General features: G+C 38.1%; 1 protein-coding gene across 2 annotated transcripts in view; it reads right to left on the bottom strand.

Annotated features, from left to right (window-relative positions):
• The window catches only part of gpr158a (G protein-coupled receptor 158a), a 155,930-nt gene that overhangs the window by 55,684 nt on the left and 74,165 nt on the right, over positions 1–26,081 (bottom strand). For both annotated transcript variants that reach the window (XM_067377445.1, XM_067377444.1), the window contains exons 3-5: positions 23,104–23,206; positions 17,540–17,769; positions 11,013–11,081 (exon numbers count right to left, since the gene is read on the bottom strand). In XM_067377445.1, coding sequence (XP_067233546.1) covers positions 11,013–11,081; positions 17,540–17,769; positions 23,104–23,206 — 402 coding nt within the window. The remainder of the gene's footprint in view (positions 1–11,012; positions 11,082–17,539; positions 17,770–23,103; positions 23,207–26,081) is intronic.

Below are 26,081 nucleotides of genomic sequence, written 5' to 3' on the forward strand. Positions count from 1 at the left end.
CACATACATGTATATATTTAAGAAAAATATCTTATATTTCTATACAAATATTTACATTTATAAATATATTTATATATTTATACATACATGCTTATATTTCTTAAATATATACATGTATGTGTGTGTATTTATATATACATAATAATTATACACAAAACAAACACACATATATTATGTAAACACAGACTCTTATTTTGTACACGATAACCACGGTTATCGCTGAACAGCCCTAATTCAATGGTAAAACTTTTAAATATTAAACTAAAACCGCCAGTAGGTGGCAGCAAGTCACTGTTTTTATGAGTGAGTCATCGAGTCATTCGTTCAGTAACGAAGCAAGTGGCTGTGAATAAATCATTGAATCATTGACTCTCACGATTCGTTCAAAGCCAGAAAATTGTTTAATGGATCAAACCAAGTCCCTGTTCTACTTTTTTTTTCTTTTTATGATAATCAGTTTCACTAGGATGTACATCACAATATGGAAGAAATGATCTGTCGCTACTTGTATTACATAAGGACTTTTGAAGACTAAACAACAACAAAGAACAACATAAAATCATGTGTTCGTTTCTTTCTTTTCCCTTTTTTCTATTTCTTAAAATGTCCTTTTTTGAATGGAAATATATGATTTCTCTATTAAAGATTTATTTTTACTTTAAATGTTTTAAAGCCATTCTGGTCCTTGGAAACATAAGGAAGGAGATTGGTTTGAGATTGTGAAGCCAGGTGCACAGACTGGAGAACGGCGGGCGTTCTCTGATCTACTTAATCCATGGAAAGGCAGTAGCTTGGACCAACCAAAAGCATAAGGCCACACCACATCCTGTGCCGGTCAAAACGCACCAGAACACAGCAGTATGTATTTCATTAGCCTCCCGATGGGCTGGGCTCCAGGGTCAGAGTGGCAGCAGACCATTTGGGCATGGAGGTGAAAGAAGAGGACAACTGGGGAGGGCAGAAATAAAAAAAACTGCCAGTGGAACAGAAAGTAGGCCTATACGAAGAAAGTATACGGAATTCAGGCTGACACACAGATTGATGGAGGGTGGAAATGCTCAGCATGGAGAGAAGGTGTGTAAGACAAATGAAGAAATCACTTCCCTATGGAGTTAAAGAGAGATGCTTGAAATTTAGAGAGATGCAGTTGGCCCCCTTCAGGATTTTATTACAGCATGTATAAGCTCCAACCTCACAGGAAAAAGTAGGGAAATGGGGTGGACCCTTATGCTTACATTTTTTTTTCTAATAATCTTACCTCCTTTCATATACGAAAACTTACAAATGTGATTGTACAGATATGAATTAGCCACCAACTGGCTAATTCATGAGACTGTTTCGATAGTTAACCCCAAAAATGGGGCTCCTAACAAATCTGAATGAGTGGATGCAAGCCACCTCCATTATACCCCTATGTCCGGGGGAGTGGCATGCAAGTTCCATTTGCCAATTCTCAATGGCCTTTTCTGAAGTATCAGAGGTGTTTGGGGCTCCCAAGTGACTGAGAAATAGGGAATAAATATACTATGCAAAGAACATATGAACAGATGGGGTATTTATACTTGGGCGAAGGAACAATGTAGTTACCAGATTTAGCTTTAGCAGTTAGCCTTGATGGTAGATGCCACAATTACACCATTATGGAGCCAAAAAGTATCTTTCTGCATTGACAGTCAATCAGTAGTAGCAACTGACATTATTTTTCAGTGGAACAAAAAATGAGAATTTCTGAAGAATCTTTCCACAGCTATTTCTCCAAATATAAGTTCATAACGGTTATATCTGTCAAGCTCCAAAACAAACAAACAAACAAACAAAAACCACAAGACTGCCATAATTGCATTATTTGTGATACTGTACTTGCAATTTTGTCTTATTTCAACAGTTTTTCAGTATAAAGTGTAAACTTGAGCTAATTAAGATCCATGAATCTCAGCTCAATGAAACCAATTAACATACTGTTCACGTGTTGCACTGTCCTGTAGCTTTATTGATCTTCATGTAAATATCACAAGCAGATCACATGCTAAGACCCCGTTTCCAATAGTTCTCATCTTTTGGCCAAATAACACAATCATACTAATAATGCAAATTCCATTATTTTGAGCTGAAATAAATAGAAAAAATGTCCCAAAATAGCCCAATGGGATTGTGTAACTGTGAAAATAATTGTTAACATATATTTAGTGTAATATTAAACTCTTCTGAATGTTGAAAACACTTTCTCGTAACACTATTTTAATGTGTCGTTGTTGCATGTTACATATATTCATTATAATAATAATGTTAGCACTTTATTTTTCAGTGCTGTTTTACATCTATGTACAACAGTAGGTACTCAACCTAATCTTAACCCATATTAATTGCATGTAGTTACCTTAAATTACATAGTACTTTTTTGTTTAAGTGCACTATACATCATGTAAAGTGCAACAGTAATAACAGTAAAATTATGCATAATTACAAACAACTAAACCTAAACCAAACCAAACCCTAATCCTAAACCTGCATTAAGTACATGTTAAAGGGTTAGTTCACCCAAAATGAAATTTCTGTCATTAATTACTCACCCTCATGTTGTTCCAAACCCACCTAACCTTTGTTTATCTTCAGAACACAAATTATGATAAAATCTGAGGGTATCTGATCCACACATAGGCAGCAACATAATTTTAAAAACATGGTTAAAATAGTCAATCCGACTACAGTGGTTCAACTTTAATGTTATGAAGCGACGAGAATACTTTTTGTGCACAAAAACAAAACAAAAATAACTACTTTATTCAACAATTTGAATGTAATATTTTGCTCTGCCTCGAAAGTGACTTTCCTTTTTAGGTGATGTCATAATTTCATGCTCCATACACCTTTTTGTAAACTGTTCTAACATCTTTTCACAATTCAATCAATTCCTGATGGATAAAATTAAGTTCTGCCCTTAATTGTTTAATGCTGAATATCCTGTTTCACTCGGAAAACATCAGTGAAGTAAAAAGAGGTTGTGAATTGCATTTCACAATGACTTTAAAATAAGATCTCACCAGAAAATGGAAGCTGTCTTGGCAATGCAGCTTTGAAAATGGCCAGCGTTAGGGAAAGTTACTTTTAAAAGTAATGCGTTAATATTGTGTTACTACTAGTGGTCGGCCGTTTTCGGCGTTAATGTGCTGCGTTAAAGTGAGACTCTTATCGGGCGATAAAAAAAATATCGCCGTTAATCTATTCTCAAAGTTGGTTTGGGAGCTGGGTCTATACTACTCAAGCTATGATGACTTTCACCTTGATATTTTAGCGCGGATGTATACCTAGCCGAACTGACCCTTCGCTTTGTTGCGTTTTGTTGCTCTTTAATGTGTCGTGACCATGGTCGTGACAGATTGCTGTAGCGCCTCAGCTCAAGAGGCTCGTAAACCGATCATCTCTACGAGTCCATTTATAGCATCAAATAAACATGAATGAACATGAGAATCAATGTTGTTTCAAACGCAGAAAGATGTCAATATACACAATTTTTCAAGTTTAACTCCACCGAGGTTACTCTTCTAACTCCTATCTGCTTTGTCGGACAAAATGGCAGATTACTTTTAGTCATTTGCTGCGTCCCAATTCGCCTACTTATACTACGCCCTAAGTAACTACTCTTTCTGTGAACAAAAAGTACTTACTTTTGAGTGTGTAGCAAAATAGTAGACAAGCTTTGGGACATACTATCACGTCATACAATCGCGTCTTTTCTCTCTGTCGCATCCAGTGACCGTAAACTGGCCTGTCAGTCATCTTACATCCTCCACATTACATTTAGCTAATTTCCTACCGTATCAGAGAGAAATGCAGCAGGTTGATCTGCAGTCGCGAGTCTTTCATGTGGAGAACTCTTCTCATATGAATGCATAATGATGCATTTAAAAGTTAATAACCAATCAGATCTTTATAAAAGTTCACATTTGTATTTGCAGATGAAAAATAACACATATAACATTAAAATAAATATTTTATATCAGTTTGAACTGATTATTAATCACTCAAACAACCTCTCAGCGTCGATCGTGCATATTCGCCATGTTTTGTAGTTTTTAACACTTTACTCGTGTTTGTAGCTCTGAACTGAATCCTTGTACAACGCGCAATGGGTTGCAGGCAATATTAGCCTCTATAGTGTGCACGCATCCACACTTTGAAAATCTACCGGAAATAGTAGACCATCCGGGGACTTTTGGCATACTCTTTTCAACATACTATGCTTTGGGACACACTTATTTTAATCTCACATACTATTTAGGATGGATAGTATGGACATTGGGACGCAGGGACAATTTGGGTATCTCCTTGGGTATTCTGAATGTCTTCGGCAGAATTCAAATGAGCCATTTTAATCTAGATTAATCTAGATTAATTCCAAAATTAATATAGATTAATCTAGATTAAAAAAATTAATCTATGCCCACCACTAGTTACTACCTTAAAAAGTAACTAATTGTGTTATGTAAAGCAATGTGTTACGTTTTGTTTTACTTTTTTTACTTTTAATAACAAAAACCAGAATGTAAGTGTAAAATGTAATGGCCCATTTACACCGAAAGTGAAATGAATAAGCCCCAGGTGGAAGCAAATGCAAATTCATGCCTGGAGAGGGCGCAGCTCAAACAAACCTTTCAGCTGTGCTGCCATTTTGGATTGCAGAAAAATAGGACCCATTTTTGCTGATAGGTATGTTAGAATTGGAATTCATCGAAAGTCAGCAGCAAAGACATTGGTTAATAAAGTGAGATTAAATACATAAAGTATATTGGTGTCATTTAACAAATTAAATTATTGCAGGTTTGCTTAAAATTCTGAGTTTGAATTTTGCTGTTTTTATTAATTTTGAGGAATACTGAATCTGTTTTAGGGGAAATGATGAGTAAATGCATGCATGGGGACAGGAGAGCCGTCAGTCAATAAATAAGAAAACTAAGTAACTAACTAACTTATTTGGAAAAGTAACAAGATATTTTGTTGTAAATATGAAAGTAATGAGTTACTTTACTCATTATTTGAAAAAAGTAATCTTATTATGTAATTTGCGTTTCTTATAATGCGTTAACCCCAACACTGAAAATGACAAGCGTCAGACATATAGTAGAAAGAGAATCCGCGAATGCCTCATAAATTCACCGACACAGGTGCCCCGTGACTTCTGTGTAGACAGGGATGAACAAGCAACCAGAAAAGCATGTGTGTGTGCGCATGTAATTCGGTTTCTCCTCTCTCTCGCTCCACATCCCCCGCCTTATTCCAGACGCTGCCAAGTGAAGTTATTGCATGTGACACGCTCAGCAGTAGGAGAGGGGTGCAAGCTGAAAAAATTGCATTACTCCACAAAGCAGAATGCCAGGGGAACAAGATGAGATACATCTCTGCTTCTTGATAACACTGGAATTATTTAAAGTAGAAGAGAGGGAGAAGGAGTGGATAATATTTTCCAGTCTATATTTAGATTGGGAGCAATCGCAGCAGAGCAGACAGGCGGAGCTTCTATCAGCTTCACATGAGCTACAAGGTGGGCCGTGAGCAGGCAGATCTATCTGTCTCTGAGCTTCAGATTAAACCATAAACTGAATCAGAGGGAAAATGGCAGTTCTAAAAGAACAGACACATTCTCATAGGCTGCATGTACACTGTAAGGCCTAATGCACAGATAAAACTTTGACACCTAGCTGATTTTTCATCCAGTCTGATTATATTCACTTTAAACTAGGGCTGTCAGTCAATTAAAATATTAAATCACAATATTAATAGTTGCTTTTTAAGAGTGCCGATCAACTTGACAACTGCCCCATGGCCAAGTACCACTGGTGGCTTACAAAAGAAATATAGGTTAGCAATTAAATGATACATCACAACCATGGAAACATTTAGATTTCTGTAGAATGAGAAAGGTACACCAGCCCATGAATTTAAGCCATTTGTTGGCTTAATATTCCAGTTTGCAATCTGGTAACCTGATTTTCCACAAATTTAACAATATTCCAGGAGTTACGCACTGGATATTGAATCTCTTCTTTCTTTTCACAAGTCTTCACTCATGTCTCACCCATTTTCACAGAGGATTATAAATGTTTCTTCCTTTTTTTCACTTTTAATTACTGCATTTGTATCCTTTACTGTGGTAAAGAAGAAAAACACTGTAGGACAGATACCTTTTTACTTGCACGTCAAATTTTATTTAACACAGTTTGTGCTTGTTAGATTTAGTAAGGCACGTCAAGTTTATTTGTACAGCGCATTTCACACACGCCGGTAATTTAATTTTGTTTTCTCTGGTAGCACAACATCAAATATAGCCTATATGTCTTGCACCTGCAGAAGATAATATTTGCTCTTCAGACCTTTTTACAACAAGCGTCAGTTGCTTTGTGTCACGAATACGGCTCCCGTGGCTCTTCCTCCTGACCGCCGGAGGGAGCCGTCACCGGAATTCTGATTCGTTCTTATTCGGACTACATTACCCATAGGCCCTCATTCCTAGGACTGATTGCACCTGCACTGCATCACACTCACACTATTTAAGACACACACACCGCAAAGTCTTGATTTGCCTAGGTGATTATTTCTGAGCGTTTTCTGTGAACTGTTATTCTGTTACCGATTGGACTGTTTATCTACCTGTGATTCTCCGCCACCTACCCTGATCCTTGCCTGTTCCGTGGACTCTGTTTCTGCCTGCCGCCTGGCCTGATCTCTGCTTGTTTTAAGACCCTGATTCTTTGCCACCCGCCACGACTACTGCCTGTCCCTGTTTATGCTTCTGCCTAACCCTTGTCTATACAGTGCTCATTTTAATAAAAGCTCCAAATGGATCCACACTCTGTTGACCCATCATTACACTTTGGAACATCAGGAGAAGACACGAAGATAGTTAGTTCACCCAAAAATGAAAATTCTGTCATTTATTACTCACCCTCATGCCGTTCCACACCCATAAGACTTTCGTTAATCTTAAGTAACAGTCGGGGTGTACGCCTCCAATATTTGCATATGCCAGCTCATGTTCAAGGCATTACACAAGGGAGGCCAGTATTAACGTCTGGATCTGTGCACAGCTGAATCATCAGACTAGGTAAGCAAGCAAGAACAATAGCGAAAAATGGCAGATGGAGCAATAATAACTGACATGATCCATGATATCATGATACTTTTAGTGGTGTTTGTAAATTGTCTTTCTAAATGTTTCGTTAACATGTTGCTAATGTACTGTTAAATGTGCTTAAAGTTACCATCATTTCTTACTATATTCACGGAGACAAGACTGTCCTTATTTTCATTTTTTAAACACTTGCAGTCTCTATAATTCATAAACACATCTTCATTCTTTATAAATCTCTCCAACAGTGTGTAATGTTAGCTTTAGCCACGGAGCACAGCCTCAAACTCATTCAGAATCAAATGTAAACATCCAAATAAATACTATACTTACGCGATTAAACATGTTGCATGATGAACACTTTGTAAAGATCCATTTTGAGGGTTATATTAGCCGTGTGAACTTTTTTTATGTTGTTTAAGGAAAGCACAAGCTCTTGGGGTGTGGAGCACGAGAATTAAAGGGGCCGCACACCCTGAATCGGTGCATTTATAATGATGCCCCAAAATAGGCAGTTAAAAAAATTTATTAAAAAAAACTATGGGGTATTTTGAGCTGAAACTTCACAGACACATTCAGGGGACACCTTAGACTTATATTACATCTTTTAAAAACATGTTCTTCGGCACCTTTAATATATTTTTGTTGAAATCCAATCGCTCCGTGAGGCCTGCATAGCCAGCAATGACATTTCCTCTCTCATTTCCCAGAGTGTTATGAATCAGCGTATCGAATCATGATTCGGATCGTGTGTCAAATCGCCAAACTGCTGAAATCATGTGACTTTGGTGCTCTGAACCGCTGATTCGACACGCTGATTCATAATGCTCCGAAGCTTCATGAAGCAGTGTTTTGAAATCGGCCATCACTATATAAGTCGTTATTTTGTTTTTTTGGCACACCAAAAATATTCACTTTATAATATTAATATTGAACCACTGTACTCACATGAACTGATTTAAATATGTTTTTAGTACATTAATGGATCTTGAGAGAGGAAATGTCATTGCTGGCTATGGAGGACTCACTGAGCCATCAGATTTCAACAAAAATATCTATATACATATAATTTGTGTTCCAAAGATTAACGAAGGTCTTACGGGTGTGGAACAGCATGAGGGTAAGTAATAAATGATAGAATTTTCTGGGTGAACTAGCCCTTTAAGGTGGTTTAGATCGTACCTACCAGACTGTTACCATTTTGTATGTTTAAATGAGGAAAAATCTAAGATAACATCAGTAAATGATGGAGTGCCACAAGGATCTGTGTTAGGCCCTCTGCTATTTTTAATATATATGCTTCCACTTGGAAATTTTACAATAAAAACTTGGAATTAGTTTCCACTGCTAAGCCGATGATACTCGGTTATATATTTCATCACAACCAGATGAAATCTGGTGTATTAAAGATGTAAAACATTGGATGACTAGTAATTTTCTTCTATAAAATTTCACTATTAACTTAATGTACCTAAAACCTGTACAATTTGCATTTAGAACGGAGGTCGTCAACCCGCGGCTCTGGAGCCGCATGCGGCTCTTTAGCGCTCCCCTAGTGGCTCCCTGGAGCTTTTTCAAAAATGTATGAAAATGTTTTCATATGGTTTCTGTAGGAGGACAAACATGACACAAACATTCTTAACGTTTTCCAATGCTGTAAAAATGTGTATAATAAATATTAAATTTCAACATATCTGTCAATGAAGATTTGTGTTATAGCCATTGACGTCACTTTCCCGCCGAAAGCGCACTCCCTCAGCTGGACCGAGGGGCAAAAGAACCTGCTGCATGACTGGATTTAATAGAGGAAACTGCGAAAACGCGAGTAAAACAAACGAATTACACTAAAGGTTGGACTCGAAAGTGTTTCTTACAACTTGTCAAATAAACCTAATCCATGGATATTGACATGCAGCCACGAGTCCTGTTTCCTGACATATATATGTGCCTGATTTGACGCCAGGGAAATACATAAAGCAAATCTGCCTGTGAATATTTTATATAACTACAATATAGGTAGGTTTAAGTCCATGTTATTACTTATCAATGTTATATATATCGTCATATTGTCCAGCCCTAAAACATATAGTTTTATAGTATAGTTTTTGTCAGTGTTTATTTTAAAACACACAATTATGCAGAATATAAGATGGAAAATATTTAATAGATGATTTGTCAACATAATATATAACAATACAATATATATGGAATGATTTTACCTCAAAATCCAACAATTTGACACAAAATGATAACTGCAAATCAATGTTTCTCTGCTGGAGTCCAGCTGTTTGTGTGAATTGCAGTGATCCATTTGCTTCTTTTTTCTGTAGCTTTCAGCAGTTTTTAAATATATACCTCGGGAATACCCCATTATGTAGGTATTTGTAACCTACTTAGTCATTTTGATAGTAGGCTAATATAGCTAATATACACTTACAGCCTGTGTTGCCTTCATATAAGGCTTATATAAGGCTTTTAATTTTTTGCGGCTCCAGACAGATTTGTTTTTTGTTTTTTTGGTCCAGTATGGCTCTTTGAACATTTTGGGTTGCCGACCCCTGATTTAGAAGGATGTACAGTTACTTCATCCTCGACAGTTAAAGACCTGGGTGTTATATTAGACAGCAACTTGTCTTTTGAAATTTATATTTCTTATGTTACAAAAACAGCCTTCTTCCACCTCAGAAACATTGCTAAGCTGCTGAACATGTTATCTGTTTCTGATGCAGAAAACTGTCAGTGTTTCTTTCAATTAGAATTTTACAATTTCAGTTTCTACTATAAAGCGACTCTCCAGTGTATTTATGTTTTTACTTGCGGACGTCTGACCTCGATGGACTAAATAGAAGAAATTAAGCAGAGAAGATTTCCTCATCAAAAAAGGCGGAGTCTCAGAGCCACACCTACCTTTTACATCAACGCCAGTGACCAATGGTAGTTCGATGGTGTTTACCAGCCAGTGTGAACTTTTACAGAAAGTTCGCTTTGGCAAGCTGTCTCGAATTCCCGAAACAAACACAAAACAATCTTTGTTTTGGCCTGATTTTGTTTGAAATGATGCCACACCAGTTCATCATTCAATTTTGCTTTAAGTATATCAGGGCCTTTATGGTCACATAAAGAGCAATTAAATGGCTTAAATGGTCCTCCACCATCATTCCAGCATCATCTCAAAGATTATTACTTTCCAGGACCTTGCATGTGCTAATTGCTTTACAAGCCTCTAAATCAGTTCACTTTAATTACATTTACCATGTTAAGACAAGTCTACAGCTTCCTGTGAATGCCACTGAACTGCAATTACTGTGAGCCAAACAGCTCTCCTGAATAAAGCACATGACAACATCTGTCTAAATCAATACTTTATCGACACGTGAAAGCAGAGTGTCCATCAGTGATTTCAGGATGATCTCGGCCTTCATTATATCCTGCATTGCTTCGGTGCATATTCTGCACCATGTGAACATCTAATTAGTGTTGTGATATCATAATATCAAAAATGTGACTTTTGCTGTATTTTAGAAAGCTCCTAGATCAAAACAAGCTAAGCTCTAACATAAATCTGTGGCATCAGTGTATACAATATTGATGTATTTCCTGTGGATTGAATTTTTTCCATGTATCAAATCCCTTTTTCATATTCCTGCACATATCATACATAAATCACCAGATTTAACAGCATTCAGGAGTCCACAGAGCTTAACTCGAATTGATCCCACAACATTTCTTTAATGCTTAAATTAGTGCCATTAAAAAGGCATTCTCCTCCTAATGGCTACATTTAACTGCAGTACAAGTCTAAGAATATTAGTCACCAAAGTGCCATTTATTTTAACACCCCTAAAGTAAAAAGTACATAGTAAAAATGACTGTGGTCATTAAAGCTTACCGGAAAGTACAGGAGGAGTGCTCCAAACATGATGGCCTCTAGCAAGATGAGTCCTGACGCTCTGATACTCTGAAACACATCAAAAAGAACATCACATTGGAAAAGTTCTCTCTTTAAACTATTCTTTTGCTAGAAATGGGTCAGTGGAAACCATCCATTTGTGACTACAGAATAACTTATCCCTTTGCGCACAAATGCATTCTCCTTGGACTATTCTAATGTGTTCACAGGGGTTGATTCATCTTTGTTCTCTTCAGACTAATGCCTTGCCCTGGAATAAACCTGTTTCACAATAACATTCATAACTTGATTCAATTTGAGTTTCAAAGCAGTGCACTTGAATAAACTCCCACATTGTGCATACTTCTCAATTTCTGTATGAAAAACATCGCAAAAACTATATTTTTAAACTTTCCAAAGAAAATTAGAGAGGTGTTTGCTATGAAGAAGTGCTTGCTACAATGTTTTTTTGTTGCCAAGGTTGTGTTCTGGGTGGTTGCTCAAAAGATTCTACCTCCAAGTTTTATTGATATTCTGATACCTAGATAGTCTGTGATGTATATGGAACTTCCCCAAGTTATAAATAATGAATCAAAAGAAATGAAGCACATCTCTCCTCAACAAGCTGCATGATTTTGAAAGAATAAAACAAAATAAAATACCTATTAAATTACCAAATCAAATCAAAGACAAAAACAAAATTATGTTATGATTAAGTAGTATCCTACTTCAATGGAAAGATATTTTTACCATTAGTTATGTGAGGCAAAAGAAGATAGAATCAAGGATAAACTGGAATTCATGGCATTTCAACACTACTTCTACTCAGGTATTTGAAGGCTGCTATTTGGAAGAATGTTTGTAACCAAGCAGAGTTTTTAAAAGTTTATCTTAAAGGTATGCAATAAATAAAAGGTAAAAGTGTGCTCATAAACAGCTGTTGGAATAGTATTCTTACTTGAAACAGAGTGGAGCCTCCCAGAAACAGTATACGATATGTCACAACTTTAAGGGGATAGGATAGTTCACTCAATAATGAAAATTGGTAGAATAATGGTCCGTCATTAATAAGTAACAATGCAGAAAGTAATGTAGGACTAATGAGTAGTACAACATTAACATTTCAGCTTCTACTATTAATTAATATAGAAACAAGCTTTACTAATCAGTAAGTAATATCAAATTTAGGAGATAGTTCCTTAATAGGTAATCAATAATTATTTAATGAGATTAGCCTAATTAATAATTTTTAACTAACTGACAAATTATAAAGAACATTATCGTGTGTCTGAGACATAATTTTGTCATCATTTACTCACCCTCATGTTGTTACACACCTGTATGAGTTTCTTTCTTCTCTTGAACACAGAATAAGATACTTTAAAGAATGCTGGTAACCAGACAGTTGACGGTAACCATTGACTTCCATAGTATTTTTTCCTACTATGGAAGTCAATGGCTACCATCAACTCTTTGATTACCAGCATGTTAGTGAAGTTTCAGCTAAAAATACAGATCATTTATTATAGCCTATCAAATTTTCCCCTATTTGATTGGGATCAAAAACATGCTGTTTTTGTGTGTGTCCCTTTAAATGCAAATGAGCTACTGCTCCCGGCCCCCTTTCCAGAAGAGGGCAGAGCTTTAACAGCTTCGGTTGCTCAACAACAACAAAGCTGGAGAATCTCACGCAGCCAAAATGAGGATTGTCAGTAACGGTGTTCAGCCTTACATTGTTCAACCTGGAGTTGACACTGATGGAGAGACTCTGGAAGAAGTTACAACTTTTAGAATGAAACTGAACGTTTCTGAATGGTTAGTGGATAAATGTATGTAGTTGACTCTAGTGTGGACTTTATATTCCAAACTAAGTTAGAACTTACGAACGATTGGTGCAACCCTACCCTGCTCTTTATTGCGTTTATATATATTAAGGAATTAATTTTTTTCCAGCAAAGCTAAAATTATTTTTTTTCTTCTGACACTGCGTCATGCATATTTCGTTTGTGCGGCTGGCTCAAGTATGTCTCCTTTAATGCAGAGAAAATGAGAATTCCATTAAGAGGCAACAGGTGAGCTGTCAACTGCTTTCTGAAATCAAACGGCCAATAGAAAGCACTTGACAGCACGAGCTGAAACAGAACAAAATTTCTAATCCTAACTCTGTCGCTTTCATTTAGACTTCTCCAGCATTTATGGATCGCTTTCAGGCAGTGCCCAGACGGAGCATGCTTCCAGAGTAAATTAAAATGCTGGCACTATCAAAACTGAGTGCCCTACATATCGACAGCCTAAACGGCGCCTCACTGCAGGGATTAATGAACCTTCCTCGCAGTCAGTGTGAATCCAGTCCACTATTACTCAGACCACAGACTGCATGTCTGCTCAAGCTGAGACAGTAGCATGTGCCGTGTACGCTTCTGAAATACTCCATGTGCCAAATAGAGATGGGCGTATCGATACTGAAGTATCAATATATCGATGCTGATCTGAGTTTTGAAAGTATCGATACTCAAATAAAAAATATCAATACTAAGCTGTATTTTTTTGTTTAACAAGAAATTTAATGCATACAATATGCATTGAATTGGATGAATAACCTATGTTAGCAAATAATTGTGTAAGATAGAACTATTTTCCTGCTCATCTGAACACACACAAATGCTGCAAGACAGAACCAATCAATCACAGAGAGCGTTCGCTCGCTGCTAATGCTGCATTCAAACAGGGCTGCGTTTCCCAAAATTATCATAAGAAATCATATGATATTTTTGGGAAACGCAGCCTAAAACAATGCTTATCAGAGGACTTAAAAACATAATATGTTTGAGTTATATCACAATAAACAAATTTAAATTGTTAAAAATTCATATTGATCATGTTCTATTCTGTAACGAAAGGTAATATAAATCATACACTGTCAGAATATGGTTGCATTTTATGGGCGCAACAGCCTGTCATTAGGAGTCGCTTATGAAAATGAATGATGTTTCCCATTCAGTCGGTCACGTTCACAGCGCGGGTATTTAATGAGCAGCAAGTGCGTTGCATCTTCAGCTTTTCGCTTCGGAGCCGAACGGTGTTTGTTCCTGTTCTCTGCAAGCAAGTGTCTGCTAAAAGAAGAGTCAAGCTTTTTGGTTGAACTTCTCTTTTTTTCCGAGTGCGGGCGAACAGCACAGCAGCGGGGTTGAAGTCCTCTCTTTATTTTCTGTTTTTTGTTTCGTTTGCCATTATTGAGCAAATAGCTGTTTTGACAGCATCAGAAGGCTGTTCTCACGGGCAGTACGGTGTGCTTTTGAAAGAAAGTTTCGGTCAACGTATCGTGCCTAAAGTTCGGGCCGGGTGACAGCCATGTGGTACCGAGACCACGGCATGGCTATGTGCCCAAGGTTCCTACCACTCCCTTAAGGGACCAGGTAGTGAGCCTGCAAGCACTGCCCTCGGAGGAGGCAGACCCAGCCCTGGCTTTGCTCTGTCCAGTTCGTGCTTTGCGACTGTACATAGACAGAACCCAAAGCTTCAGGACCTCAGACCAGCTCTTTTTCTGTTACGGAGGCCAGCAGAAGGGAAAGGCTGTCTCGAAGCAGAGGATGGCCCACTGGATAGTGGATGCCATCACCATGGCTTACCAAGGTCAGGGCGTGCCCTGCCCGCTCAGGTTGCATGCTCACTCCACGAGAGGTGTTGCATCTTCCTGGGCGCCAGCTCGTGGCGCCTTGCTGACAGACATTTGTAGAGCTGCGGGCTGGGCGACACCTAACACGTTCGCTAGATACTATAGCCTTCGTGTCGAGCCGGTCTCCTCCCGTGTTCTCACCTCAGGTCAGACCCTGCTGAGTCCTCCGATCTCCCTTTGGGCGGCCGACATGGCGGAGCATTTGGCGCCCGGCCTATACTCTGTTGCATCCTTGAGAACTGGGTTTAGGCTGGGTTCCATAAGTGTGACCCTACGGGGATCCAATCTGGGTGGTTCCACGGTTGCTCCTAAACGAAGCCCGTGTCTTTCCCTCATCTCTCATCGAATTGGAGTCACCCCAGTTATTCCATATGTAGTACAGCCCTACGGGGACTATATGTACTTCTCCACATAACTCCTTCGGGGAAGGATGTGGCTTCCACAGCTTTCCTTTCCCAGTGAAAGGATACGCTTTCCCAGCGTTATCCAATAGTCTTACTGAATGGGTTTTGGGGAACAGCAGTGATCAACACTCTCTGTGTTAGCCAAGGGGGTTCAGGTGGCTTACAACAAAGCGCTGGAAGGGGGCAGCTCCTGTGGCGCTTTGGTAGGGATTCCTATTCGTCGGTCTGTCCAACGCACGTCGAACGTGACCAACTGAATGGGAACGTCTTGGTTACAAAGGTAACCCTCTTTCCCTGAAGGAGGGAACAGAGACGTACGTCCCGTCGCCACAGTCGCTGTACCCCGCTGATGCTGCCGCTTAACCTGCTCGGCTCCTCAGCGAAACCTGAAGATGCAATGCACCTGCTGCTCATTATATACCCTCATTAAATGCATATGATTGCATGCCAATGTGCATTCGTTCGTTTTAGTTACACTCGAAGTAGATTGGCCTCTCTAGTGAGATTCCTATTCGTCGGTCTGTCCGACGTACGTCTCCGTTCCCTCTTTCAGGGAACGAGGGTTACCTTTGTAACCGAGGCGTTATATAGACTGTAGTTCAACTATATTTCTAGATTTCCATGGTTACTATTACAGTTAACATTTTAACCATGTGTTAACAAAAATATAATGAAATACGTTGTAGACATACTGAATGTTAAAATGCCTTTCAAATATGTTAATTGGGTATCATTACCCATTTTACTCTTGGTGTTTTAATAATTTTATAAATGTAATAATTTCAAAGTTTAGTTTTGAGATATCTGCATTGATATCGAAGATAATGACCTTTGAAAGTATTGTTATCATATCAAAAAAAACAAAATAAGTCATATCGCCCATCCCTAACGCCAATGGTATGCTAAGTGTAATAAGTAGCTGTCTGCATTCTTAATCTTTGCACTAATCCACATACTCCTCTTGAAAGAAAGAGACAGAAAATGAATCTTAATAAACTAATTAACAGAGAAATAATCTAGAGACTGGGTTTGCAGTTAGTCAAAGATTCTGTCATTGTTAAAGGTATAGGTTGAACTGAACCATGCTGGCATATGCCATAAGTGACAGAAATCCTTAAAGGGACAGTTCACCAAATGAAATTTGCCATCAATTATTCACTCATGTCATTACAAACCTATAATACTTTCATTCTTATTCAAAACAAATTAAGATATTTTTAATGAAACCCAAAAGATTTTTGTCCCTCCTTTGAAAGTTCATTCTACTAAAACATTCAAACTTCATTGTAAAAGTAATCTTCACACAAATATGGAAAACAGAAACTCAACTGTGCTTGCTTGACATTCAAGAACATATTTATTCTTGTGTGTCAAGCAAGTATGTTTGAGCTTCTTTTTACCATATTTGATGAGCTCTACATACTGTATGTGCGATAAAACCGACCAATTCATTTGAATTATTTCTATATACATTTTTTGAAGTGTCAAAGTTTTGGTGAAAGACAGAGCAACAGAAAACTGTCATGTTTCATTACAAATATTTTCATGTGGGTCTTAAACCCATAAGTCTTATTGGTTTGGAATGACATGAGGGTGAGTAAATGATGACACAGTTTTCAGGTTGTCAATTATCCATTTAATTATTAACTGATTCACACTTTCTAAATCCTAAAAAAATAGCTGCACTAGTTCATTGCACAGCGTCCTCTTTCTTCTTACTTAAACTAATTTCAACTTACTATAAATCAATATTTCATGTCCATCCATCCATCCATCTATCCATCTGACTATACATTATCCTTTTACATACAAATGCTATGGAAAAAATCTTGACACTGAAGAGAAATAAGATCCCTGCTGGACTGACTCTCTCTTTCTCGCTCTCTCTCTATCCTTCTCTAAGGTAATAGTTTGCAGCAAATAACACCTCTTTCTCCTTCCCCTGTAATTCCTTTGCAAATTTAGTCTCTTTCCTTCTCTTCTAATGGTGTAATCCATTCATTTAGTCAACCGGAAACTCCATTCTCTCTGTCCTTACTCAACCTTGTTTGTCTCTGCTCTGAATATCTCTTTAATTGACTAATATAGGCTAAAATATACCATTTATTATCTCCTTGGCATGCTAAATGTAAAATCAAAGCACAAAGTGTGTGATTGCATTTTTCTTACACTGAATTTAATTACTGATGGAGAAAAGATGGAACCAAAGATGTGGTTGTAACATGAGGATGAAAACAGTGCACAATGTAGATTTTGCTTGAATTTTACTTTCTAATTTAACAGGGAATAAAATATCACCTAACAGGCGAGATACTGTACGCTCAGAGTACGAGTGACTAATTGTAATGTAACCCAGCATGGAAACACCCCAGTGTCAATAAGAACAGGATGTGCTTCATGGAAACAGTTGCCATCTTAATTAGCTCCCTCCGGCAGCACACGCTCACCTTGTTCCTGCGGAAATGGTAGAGCAGCACCATACTGATGAAATCCACCAGCATGCACAAGCCCTGGAAGGAAAGCACCGCCATACGCAGGGCGCCGTCACCCCGGGCCACGCAGGGCGTGTTGTCCTTGCAGAAATCACAGCCTTCCTGGCAGGGCAGACAGTGGCTGGAACTTTCTGGAACATCCCTGTGATGTGACAAAGCCTCTGTTCCCTTCACACCCCCTTTCCCTAAAAAAAAAGAAAAATAAAGAAAATAGAATAATTTTACATGACATTCATTCAATCAACTATTTTCAAATGCTGTATCTTTCCACTTGCATATGATCACACCAACAAAAAAGCACGAGCAATCGTGAAAAGTAGCAGCACAGACATGACATTTAAAGCGGTCCAGCCCACCCTCTCCTCCAGTCATTGGTGGTCTCATCAGTAGGCAATTCACACTGTTTCATGCGCAAGCCAGGGTGGATGGGTGTGTACACACCATCTGGGCTGTCACTTTGATGCGCCAGTTGTTTCTGCCTCAGTTACACATATCACATCTTTTCATGATGACAACTTCATGCCATTTAAATAGTTTTACTTTTTCTTAACATCTAACCACAAACCAGAGTATTCTGATAAACAAAGTTACATAATAAACATAATATAAAATGTCTCTTTTTAAATTAGCTGATTTATGGCTGTTTGTGATTACCCACATTGCAAGATAATAATCAATAATAATAATGCAGTAGGTGTCTCCAACAATGGGATTTTAAAGGTGAAATGTGCAATGTTTTCTGTATGTTAAAAATCCTGCTCCTGGAGGGTCAAACTCCTATTGATCTCCAATACACCAGCATGTGTTTCTAATCCTGAAGAAAAATTTCAGGACCATTTTGCACCCACTCCCTCAAGGGTAAATATCTGTTGGGGCTCATCAAAATAAAGTGATATCAGATATTAAGAAGACCATCTACTAATACTCTAATGAGAGTTAGTTGACATGTAGTTGCAGTTACTTATAGTTAGTAGAATGTCTAAAGTGGACCATCGAAATAAAGCGTTACCATAATTTTCATCATCTTGAATTCAGATGTAGACTCGTATGTACAGGTTTCCCAGTTGCACTTAAAGATATCATAATTTATAGGCTGCAGTTTTGCGGTCAACCCAACATACAACAGTTTTTATCTGCTGCGTTCTTCAACAGACTCTTTGCAAAGCTGCTTTTCATTGTGACAGATTTATACAACAACCCACTCTGAAATGATTAGGGTAAATGACTAAAAAGGTTTTAAAAACTCCAAACTGCTTGTTTCTAACATCAGGCTTCCTTAGAAAGATCTGCAGAGCAGTAGATGCGACACAGCTGAAAACAGCACAAGGTTCGACAGACTTCACTACATTTTACTCTTCACTGATTCATCAGATAAGAGATAAAACATGTCCTACACACAAAATCCCTCTTTATGTTAAAAAATAAGAAATCTGTATACTCAGATACTGTATGCTCATATTTTTAAATAATTTCTTTAATATATTATTTTAACCCTCTGGAGTCTGAGGCTGATTTGGGGCCTGGAGAACTTTTGACATGCCCTGACATTTGTGCTTTTTTCAGTTGTTCATAAACATATTAATGGAAAAAGTGTCATTACACTGTATTCAGCACAAACTAGGCTACAATAATATGTGAGGAACATGTATGTACATGTTTGTGTTTTTGAAGGAATAACATTTATGCGTGGTTGTTGAAAAAACAAAAAACTTAAGTCACTGAAATAAGGCCAAAAAAAGTATAATAAATCTGTGTTCATAAGACTTTAGGGTATTGGAGGTTGTAGACTAGAGTTTTTGCTTCAAAATTATGTAAAAATTATGCTGCCTACTCCTTCATATTTAACAATATATTGATTTAGTTTTTGTAAGACACTTTTTGCCAAGAAACACAGTATGCAAGGAGGCGTGAATCACCACTGAAAATGGGCCATTCTCACCTGAGAAGACAAAAGAATTGGATAGTAATGAGCTGAAATGACTTGCATATTAATGAGGCATTTCAGTCAGGTAGGCTGTGAAAAAAAACCTTCTGTGATGTCTCAAGCTCATTATGATATATGAAACATACAGAAAAATATTATTACAATATAAAGTAATGGTTTTATATTATACTTTAAAATATAATGTATTTCTGTGATGCAAAGAGTCTGAATATAGGCTTTTAGTTTAAAAGCATGCACATTTGGAGAAATATTGGATTCTCATATGCTTATGTCAATTTTCTATACAGAGGAGTTATTTTTATTTAATATTCACTGTCATTACTATGAGCGCTGGTGTTTTCAATTCATCCTTGAAGTCGGAGGGCGCTCTGTGCATTTTAGTCCACAAATTCATCTAAAAGAAGAAGAGGCTATTCCATGAATGGAGTTTCCAATACATACAGCAGCAGGAGGGCGCTAAAGAAACAAAAACTCATCTAAACTTCATCTGTAGAAGACAAGTAAACAGGAAGTAACTGCATGTCTTCTAGAGATCGCTAACCATGACTTTTACATCCAGATAAACACTTTTCAAGACAATAAATACACGATTGAGATAATAAATGCATGTATTGACTGAATTAGCGTCTGAATAGCGCTGGCTCCGTGGGCGTGGCCGCATTAGCAGATAATGAGCTGAATCACGGATTTCTGACATGGCTCTCTTTTCATACAGATTACATAAACAAAGAAGGTTTGTTTTCGATTTGACTTACATGATTTAAAACCTGACATCTTAACGTTTTTTTAGACATAAGTGTAATTTTTTTGTCATTAGTATTCACTAAGTTACAGTTCATTTTCTGAGAACTATCAGATTGGAGTTCGTTCAGAGGGAGAGGAGAAATCACGCATCATGTTAGTTTTCTTTATTTTACAAAAAGCACAAAATTCTGTTTTTACTCTGAGTGTACACAAATGAAAGAAGATATTCCACAGATTAAAATGGTGTATAACTCTTAATTGTATGTGCAACATTGACGGAGTATTTTGAGTCTCTTTCACACTGATAAGAAAAAAACCACGGTGGTATCGCCGGCGATACCGTCAGACCTCAGAGTGTTAAATACATGGTCTATACCTGGAAAATAAATGCAATTTAACCTGTCCTCGGCATGAGTTCACAATGTAAAACTGCCAAAGTGCAACAAATTCAAAAATGTTTATATTGAAGGGCAGAGATCCATATCAAACAATACAAAAAGTAAATCTTGAATTATATTTTCCATTTTAAAAAAGTGTGTCCACTTTGCATCAACCACCAGGACCACCTGCCCAGCCTGAACCGCCCTGGTAACCTGCCCTGCCTGCTCCGCCTTGGTTTCCTGCTCTTCCTTCATCTTCAGTTCCTCTTCCATTCCACTCCCTGGTCCGCCTCCCTCCTGAACATCTCTGACCATATTGGGAGTGTATAGAAGCCGCTGCATAGGAGGGGTGCTATGTCACAATCACCAGTTGGAGTGCCCTTGAGACCCACCAGGGGGCACTCCATCACAGACTCCATCACTCCCTTATGGACTTCATCTCCCATTGTCCATTGCCTGGGTTCATCTTCCATCATTGTTTTCAGCTGTGTCTCGTTTACCTCATTAACTCTGCCTATACAGTATAAAGACTGGTTACTCTATCACTCTTTGCTAAGTCTTGTTTGTTGGTTGCACTGCAATTCTGAGCCATTGTATCCTGTTTCTCCCGTGTCCTGGTTTCTCATGTCTTGTTTTGTTTTTTTTTCTTCTGCCTGTCATTCTTGGATTTCTCTGTTTTTGCCTGCACCTTGGATTAAATCATTGTTTGGACCGTTTGCTTGTATTGTAAGATTGTACGATTTTGCATTACGATTGAATCCTCAACTTCCGTGTCCCCGTGCAGTACGTAACATGGTTCATGTTAGCTCAGGAAAATTAAATGATATTAACAGATTAGTTCATGTTTTTGTTAATTGTTAGTTCATGTTAACTAACTTTTTATTCATGTTAACATTATTGTAAAGCATTAGTTTATACCGATTTTATATTTAGAGCTCAAGTTGTATGGACTACATTTATGATATTTCTGGTGGTGCTTTTTATATCTCTTTAGAGTTTTGCAGTATAAATCAACATCCAGCTACATTGCATGCAAAAGACTAAATTTCTCTGTTTGTGTCTCAAAAAAGTAACTCATACAGATTTGGAATGACGTCAGAGTCAGAACACACACACACACACACACCCCATACTTTGAGAACCATTGTTTTAGGGTAATCATACTATACAATATGGAATAAAATTCTAACTGATGATATGAGACTATGTACACGCCCTAGTGTATTCTTCACAGAAACCAGGATTATGAAGGCGAGACATGAGACGTCAACATTACTTAATCAGAAAACTAGAGGGATGATGGCTCAGTAGAGCAGATAAAAGAGAAATACATAGAACACAGCCAACTTCTCCCAGGAACACACTTATCGGAGATCATTGGAGGAGAGCCAGAGATGAGCTATCACAGATGGAGGACCTGTGGTGATGTCTGTCTGCCTCTCTACCTCTCTCTGCCCAGTATGGGAGGAATATAGCTTTACAATCTGTTCTTAAAGCAGATAAAAATTTTCTGACCTCAACCACAACTATTCTGTGTTTTAGGCCAATTTGAGTGGTCTCACATAGCCAAAAACAATGGAAACAAATTAACCTCTGCATATAAAGAAACAGTTTTGAAGATGACAGCATGAAACATTAAAAATTAAAGCAAATTCTGAAGTATTAGACACTGTTGTGTTCAGAGAGGTGTGAAGGAGGGCCATGTGCTGGGGCCCCTGCTGAGGGCTTGATTCTGTCAGCATAGTGCTGATTACGTGTTTCTCTTTCTGTCACTCTCTTTTACACATGAGTGTGTTTGTGTTTGTGTATGCCAATTTTTGGAGTGCTCACAGTAGGATAACTCTAGAGTGGCAGGGGTTTTTGTGCAGAGAGCTAATTAATTAAACATAAGGGGTGTGGTCATGTAGTGCTCCAATAAGATGAGAGGGAAATCAGGTATGCTAAGTGCACAAAAATACTTTGTGTGCATGTCTGGAAGGTTGAATAAAATATTTATGTGAGATATTGCATCTAACTGCACAGTGGGTCCACACTGAAAATTTGGGATTTGAAATCTAATTTAAACCCAAAAGCAAACAGAACATTTTGAATCATTTAAAACAAAGGAAAGTTATGGCGTTAAATAAAGAAGTCACATGAAATACTAAACAATCTGACATTCATACTTTTTCAAACAAAGTGTTAATATAATTTGTAATGAAAAAAATTAGAAGCATTTTTATAAGTAGACTTCTGCACCCTACTGTATATTTGACAAATATGTCTATGTGTAGACTAAGCATATGAATAACAAACCATAATAAGTTCATATCTTGTTCTGTCCGTGAGCATATTATACTATAAAAAACATCTACTATATGAAATGTAATGAAGATTGCTTGAAATCGCATGTTTTTATTCAAAAACAATATGCATACATTGATTTATAACATTTTATAACATGTACTTACTTTTAAAGCCATTGACTGCAACTCTGCTTGGATGATAAAAGCCACTTTTGCAGTGACATTTATACTTGTCCAGCACAAATCCATGACCTGGGATGGGCAAACACTGTGGAAAATAAAGGGAAGATGGAAATATCAAAACTGTACATTCATGACAATGAAATATACCTGAAAAAAGAGTTTCATAGGGTATAAAAATCCATATACTCATGCCTGGATGTACTGTATGTGCATGATTAAAGGAGAAACTCGAAGGAACTTGCACTGCTTCCGTTAGGATCGCTTTGGGAACACTCTCAGCGTGAATGTGTCTGATGCACGTGTGTCAACTAGTCCAATGGCGAGAGTGAACATCACCGGCGGGAAAAGGATAAATACACATCCAGAAAGACCAGGGACCTAGAATATAGGAGCAGACATCCTGTCGAGACAGGGGCTGAGGCCAGGGGAATGGATACTTCACCCCAAAGTGGTGAAGCTCATATGGGAGATTTATAGCCATGTGGAAGTGGATCTTTTGTGTCTCAGGATACGACGCACTGTCCACTGTGGTTATCCCTTACGCATCCAGTTCCTCTTGGACTGGATGCCATGGTATGTTTTTCCCCAAAATTTTCTGCTCCCAGGAGTTCTGGACAAAATTCGCTGGGAAGGGATAAGTCTACTGCTAGTAGCATCTTACTGGCCAAATTGTATATGGTTCTTGGGCCTTGTGTCTCTCCTCGACGGCTCTCCCTCGGAGATTCTGATCAGGAGAGACCTTCTATCTCTGGCAAAGGGCTTGATTTTTCACCCCGCCCAGAAGTATTGAACCTGTGGGTTTGGCCCCTGAGGGGTGACATGCAACATGCACTAGGGTTCCTGCTTGGGAGTTGGCCTTTGTGTTGAAAGGCTTATCTGCAGCTCCATTTGAGCCGCTTTATTCTGTCTCAGAAAGATTTATGACACTGGAAACTGTTTTTTCCTCCTTGCCATTTCTTCCCTAAAAAGAGTAGGAGATCTTCAGGCCATATTTATATCCCCTACATGCCTTGAGTGTGCACCAGGGATGGTCAAAGTGTTCCTTTACCCTACCGGGTTATATACCTAAGGTTCTGACCAATTTGCCAAGGCCTATAGTGCTGCAAGCTTTCTGTCCTCTGTTCTCAGATCCAGACCAGGAAAAGTTGAATCTAGTGTGAGCACTGGACACCTAATATCCACAGAGCTGCCCTGTGGAGCACTTCAGATCAACTGTTTGTTTGTTTTGGACCGCGCAATAAGGGGTCTTCCTGCGTCCATACAAATGGTTAGCAAGTGGATAGTTGAGACTATATCACTTGCATATGAGGTCTCTGGTCAGCAGTATCCACTGTCTGTCAGAGTTCACTTTACTAGGAGTATGGCAGCCTCCAAGGCCTTGTTGTTGGGGGTTTTCCTCTGTGAGGTCTGTGATGTGGCGGGCTGATTCTCGCCACTCACTTTGTGAGATATTATATCTCGACCTGGATGCAGCTCCAGGCTCATTAGTGCTCTCGTCTTAGTGTGCCACAGTTTCACACGGAGAGGCATTTTGGAATTATGGTGTTTTGGTATATCGTTCCCAAAGCGATCCTATCGGACGCAGCGCGAGTTCCCTCGAAAGGGAACGCCTCAGGTTACGTATGTAACCATAGTTCCCTGAGAAAGGGAACGAGACTCTGCGTCGCGTAGCCATACTTCCTGCATCCCTGTGATCGATTTTGCTTCGTCAATTTAAGCTGAAGCCGGTCTTTCTGGATGTGTATTTATCCTTTCCTGGTCGTGACGTCACCCGCCAGTGAAGTTCACTCTCACAATTGGACTAGTTGACACACATGCATCAGACGCATTCACGCTGAGGGCGTATCCAAAGTGATCCTATCGGACGCAGCGTCTCGTTCCCTTTCTCAGGGAACTATGGTTACATACATAACCTGAGACCATTTTTTATTTTTTTTTATCAAGAACCATTTTCTCTGAATAGTATTCTTGAGATGTCTAAATAGTTCTTTGGGTATGAAAAAAGCTCTTGATGTTGCATTATAAGTATTTTATTTGGGGGTTCTTCAAAGGACAAGTATAACTTAAAAATATGCTGGAGAATAAAAAGATATTTGAAGAAATTTAAAAAAAAAAGTTGGCATGATTTAAACCTTGGTGAAACATGGTCAACGCAATGGATTCAGTGTCTGTGGTTGATGGGTAAATTTCCATTTACAATAAAACTACCTAAGATGCATATACAAAATATAACAGTTTTGTACACTTATAGAATATATGATCAGTTTACAGTTGCTTCATAAATTGAATAAAAACATAAAAACACACCTGATGCACATTATTTGTTCTTCAATTGTAAGTAAAAACAAGCAAACACCTTTTTGTGAGCTACACATTATGACTAGAACTTTGAGTTACACTTTAATTCAATAGTCCACTTTAGACATTCTACAACTATAAGTAACTTTGCAACTACATGTCAACTAATTCTCATTAATATGCTGCAAAATGTCAACTCTCATTAGAGTAAGGTTGCAAAATTACTTATAGTAAGTAGAATGTCTGTTTGAAGGACCATCAAAATAAAGTGCTATAGAGATATTAAAGGTGCGGTAAGTAGATTTTGAACAACGCTATAGGACATTGTTAAAATTTTAAAACAACCCAAACAAACCCACCCCTCCCTTCATTGCTCCGCCTCTAAAACTCACTCTCCAATCCTAACTATCCTGCTACGAGTCGGTCTCGAACCCCGGCCCGATCACTGCTGGTATGCAAGGCGAGTGCACTAACAATGATGCTAAATACTGCATTCTCTAGCGGTCGTCAATGTGCAGTAGTTTAAAGGTGCCCTAGAACCCTTTTTTTCACAAGATGTAATATAAGTCTAAGGTGTCCCCTGAATGTGTCAGTGAAGTTTCAGCTCAAAATACCCCATAGATTTTTTATTATTTAATTTTTTAACGGCTTATTTTGTGGCA

This window comes from Chanodichthys erythropterus, chromosome 23, assembly GCF_024489055.1.
Source record: "Chanodichthys erythropterus isolate Z2021 chromosome 23, ASM2448905v1, whole genome shotgun sequence".
Taxonomy (NCBI): Eukaryota; Metazoa; Chordata; class Actinopteri; order Cypriniformes; family Xenocyprididae; genus Chanodichthys; species Chanodichthys erythropterus.